The following is a 3,285-nucleotide window of genomic DNA, read 5'->3' on the forward strand; positions in this document are numbered from 1 at the left end:
AAGTAGATGATAAAATTTAACTTTCCAACAATACTTATTGTGCAAATTTTTATGTGATTGTGTCAGCCATATGACTAATTGATATGGTTCACAAAATTGATGATAAATCATATAAAACTTGCTGAAAATACTGGAAGTGGTATCTTAATTCTAAATTTTAGAATTATAATCTTTTGTAATGGATACTGAAGGATTTCTTCCCAATTAATTATGGTTCCTACTTTGAATTAATGCTAGTAATTGTAGTCTTCTTTTTTTTAGTTTGAAAATGTAGGTTTTAGAGTATCTCGTTTGTGCTTTTGAGTTGAAGTTAGCTCAGTTTTCTTGGTGTATCCTCTTTCAAGGCATTCCCATTGGTTTTAAATTAATGCATTTGAGAAATTTAGATCCACAATATTCTTTTTGTGTGCTTTAGGAGAATTATAGACATATTTTCTAGTTTTGTGCCAAAGCTTAAGATGTTTGGACATGTATTCATTAATCTATCAAGACTTTAAAGCCAAAACATTTATCTTGGCATATGACATTATTAGGGATATAGCAGAGCATTCACTTCAATTGTGCTTGAATTTGGTATATTCGTAGGGTGGAGATTCTTTTTAGCATTTGGAAAGAGAGAAAATTTGCCATTTTTTTAACTATTCCATTGATCACTAGTTTTCAATTTACTTTAAAGCTATTTTCTTTTATAATATTTTATTGTAAATTCAAGTATAAGAAAATAAAGGTACATTTTAGGTTACCCATATAGGTGTTATTTGGTCATTTAGGAAATGCCCTTTGTGCTATTGATAAGGTTCCTTCGAATCTTAGTTCTTCTCAAGGCTATTCCTCTTCAAAGGTCTCATCTAGGGCACAACCATTCTACTTGTGACTCTCGGGAGGCTCATTCTCAAGCTTCCCCTCCTTTTTAAAACATATCATGCTTAGAAAGGATCGTCACAACCTATTTCTTGCCACTTTGCTTCACCATGATCTTCTTTTGATTGAAAAATAGGTTGACCTAAATCCAACAAGTATTTTTAGTTAATACTTGCTATTTCTTCTACTCATATGATCATGGAAGAAATTCAAGAAGAAAATGATAATGATGGATTAGACTTGCCCATTGCTACTTCAAACCCAATTGATATATGAAACAAATAGGATAAATGAAATCCTCTTTCTCCTCCATTTTTCTTATCTCTCACCACTTAAAGGTTGTTTATTATGTCTATATTTAAATGTTCTTTGCTTCATATTGTAGTGTCCTATGGACTCTAGGGGTTTGACTTTTTCCATTCACCTTTGTTTGTGAATATGTGTAACACTATTTTATTATACACTATACATCAAAAGATAAATTTAATTTTAATAAATTTTAGACAAGATGAAATTGTAGCTATGATGTGTAACCTATAGTTATATATTTTAATTGTTTATAATACAAAATATTTCATTATTTTTTATCTTATACACACTATTTTAAAAGAAATTAAAACTATATTCCTTGCTAAAACTAAAGAGTTACGTAAAGATTTCCACACAACAGTTATCAATAAATCTTAGAGAACAAAAATTCAAGGAGGTTTGTTACAGGTCCACTGCAGCAAACTTGATAAGAGAACAAAACAAAATAAAATTAAGAGCACAAAAGAAAACCATCGGCCTAAACAATGATGAAGCGTTGAAGAAAGATAACATTAATATTTAACATTCTAGCTATAGTAAACATTAGAAGCTCATTTAACGAAACAATCATGAACAACATTCCACTCTTGAAAAACATGAATAAAAAAACAGAATTTCTTTGAAAGGTGAATAATTTGTTTCACATATAATGCCAACCTGTAATGTTCCTATAATTCAGAAAGTGAAAGCCAAACTAACGAATCCATCACACAAATAATTTTTTTATACCCACCTCACAAGCTTTCTTCATAGCAAAATATTTAATTATGAAAAACTTGATCTCTGTAACAAAATTGTGATGTAAAAATAATATATAGAGTGACCAATGAAACTGTCGGTCCAGTTAATTGTTTATACATTGTGTATAATAATTATTGTTTTCATTGACGAAAACAGGAGAGGATACATGTCTATAAACCACTGTTCATTTCAGATACAACATTGAAAAGTCATAGAGACGGATTTAATGATCGACAAACGTCTCGCTGGATAATGGTAGAGCCCATACTCAATTTCAAGCCACAGGAAGAAACCCTGATCAGGGATATTACTATACAAGAACCTTCATTAGGCTCTCGGTTATTATGGAGTAAATACATGGAAGAAAACCACACGCATTACGGTATAAAAGAAAACGGAAAGCTACTTACGGTTGATTCTTTCTCTCTTATGCACATCGTGGTCCATAGTGCTTAAACAAGCAAAAGACCTGAATCGCAGTAAGACAGAGGACAAGGGTTCCTCCGAAGCCTCCAACCACCAGCCATGGTTTTGAACCGTAAGCGTTACAGAATTCATTCCAGAGTATTGCCGCAGCGGTCCAAAATTTCCTATTGCAGTATTTGATCAGTTTTCTCCTTGTCTTTTCAAATAAATCTTGGCTTGCCGATAAATGTGATTGCTTACACAAGCTGAAGACTCGGACGGCATCAGAGTGCTGCCAAAGATTACCAACAAGGACGCCCTCTTCTCTCATCACATCTACTCTTTTCTCTGTTTTGCACAGCTCATACATCAGCTTTATATATGCAGTCATTGATTTGCTCTTGTAGTACGGAGAGGAATTCTCCAGGGCCACTAAGTTTCCTACATATATTTCTGAGTCCACATCCAATTTTAGCGAAGGCAAAGTGAGGGTTTTTCCCTCAAATCTAGTGTCGACCACTTTTTTACTATCGGCCTTTAATACAACTCCTGCATTCTTTAGTTGAACTGCAGATGGAACTTTCTGCCGCCACTCCTTTGATCGAGAAGGGTTTTGTATGTTTTCGGAATGTTGCAGAGGACATCCAAAAGACAAGCACTGACCACCATCTAAATCTGTCAAAGACGAGCAACAAACGTTGAGTTTTGCTTCATTGTCATTTTCGGATGCCACAACTCCAAGACAAAAGTAGTGATATATGTCCAGCATATGGTCATGTCTCGGTGATTCACCCTGTGCGCAAAACTCGAAAAGGCCGATAGCAGAATTTATCGAGCACTTTCCACAGCAACTTGTCAAATTCAGCTCGGGAATTCTTCATCTCCATAGCAAGAACATCTTCCAAGATAAATAGTGGTATTTGATTATCTAGCTTGATTAAATCCTTCATGATCACAGACTTAACCCAA

At 33.9% G+C, this 3,285-nt stretch overlaps 1 protein-coding gene across 1 annotated transcript; it reads right to left on the reverse strand.

Moving 5' to 3' along the window:
- Nucleotides 1–2,338: 2,338 nt before the first annotated feature.
- LOC131079564 (putative UPF0481 protein At3g02645) lies at nt 2,339–3,085 on the reverse strand. Its single transcript, XM_058017546.2, has one exon. It carries the CDS (start codon nt 3,083–3,085, stop codon nt 2,339–2,341), a length of 747 nt encoding a protein of 248 aa, XP_057873529.2.
- Between the last annotated feature and the right edge of the window lie 200 nt (nt 3,086–3,285).

Source organism: Cryptomeria japonica, chromosome 5 (assembly GCF_030272615.1).
Source record: "Cryptomeria japonica chromosome 5, Sugi_1.0, whole genome shotgun sequence".
NCBI lineage: Eukaryota > Viridiplantae > Streptophyta > Pinopsida > Cupressales > Cupressaceae > Cryptomeria > Cryptomeria japonica.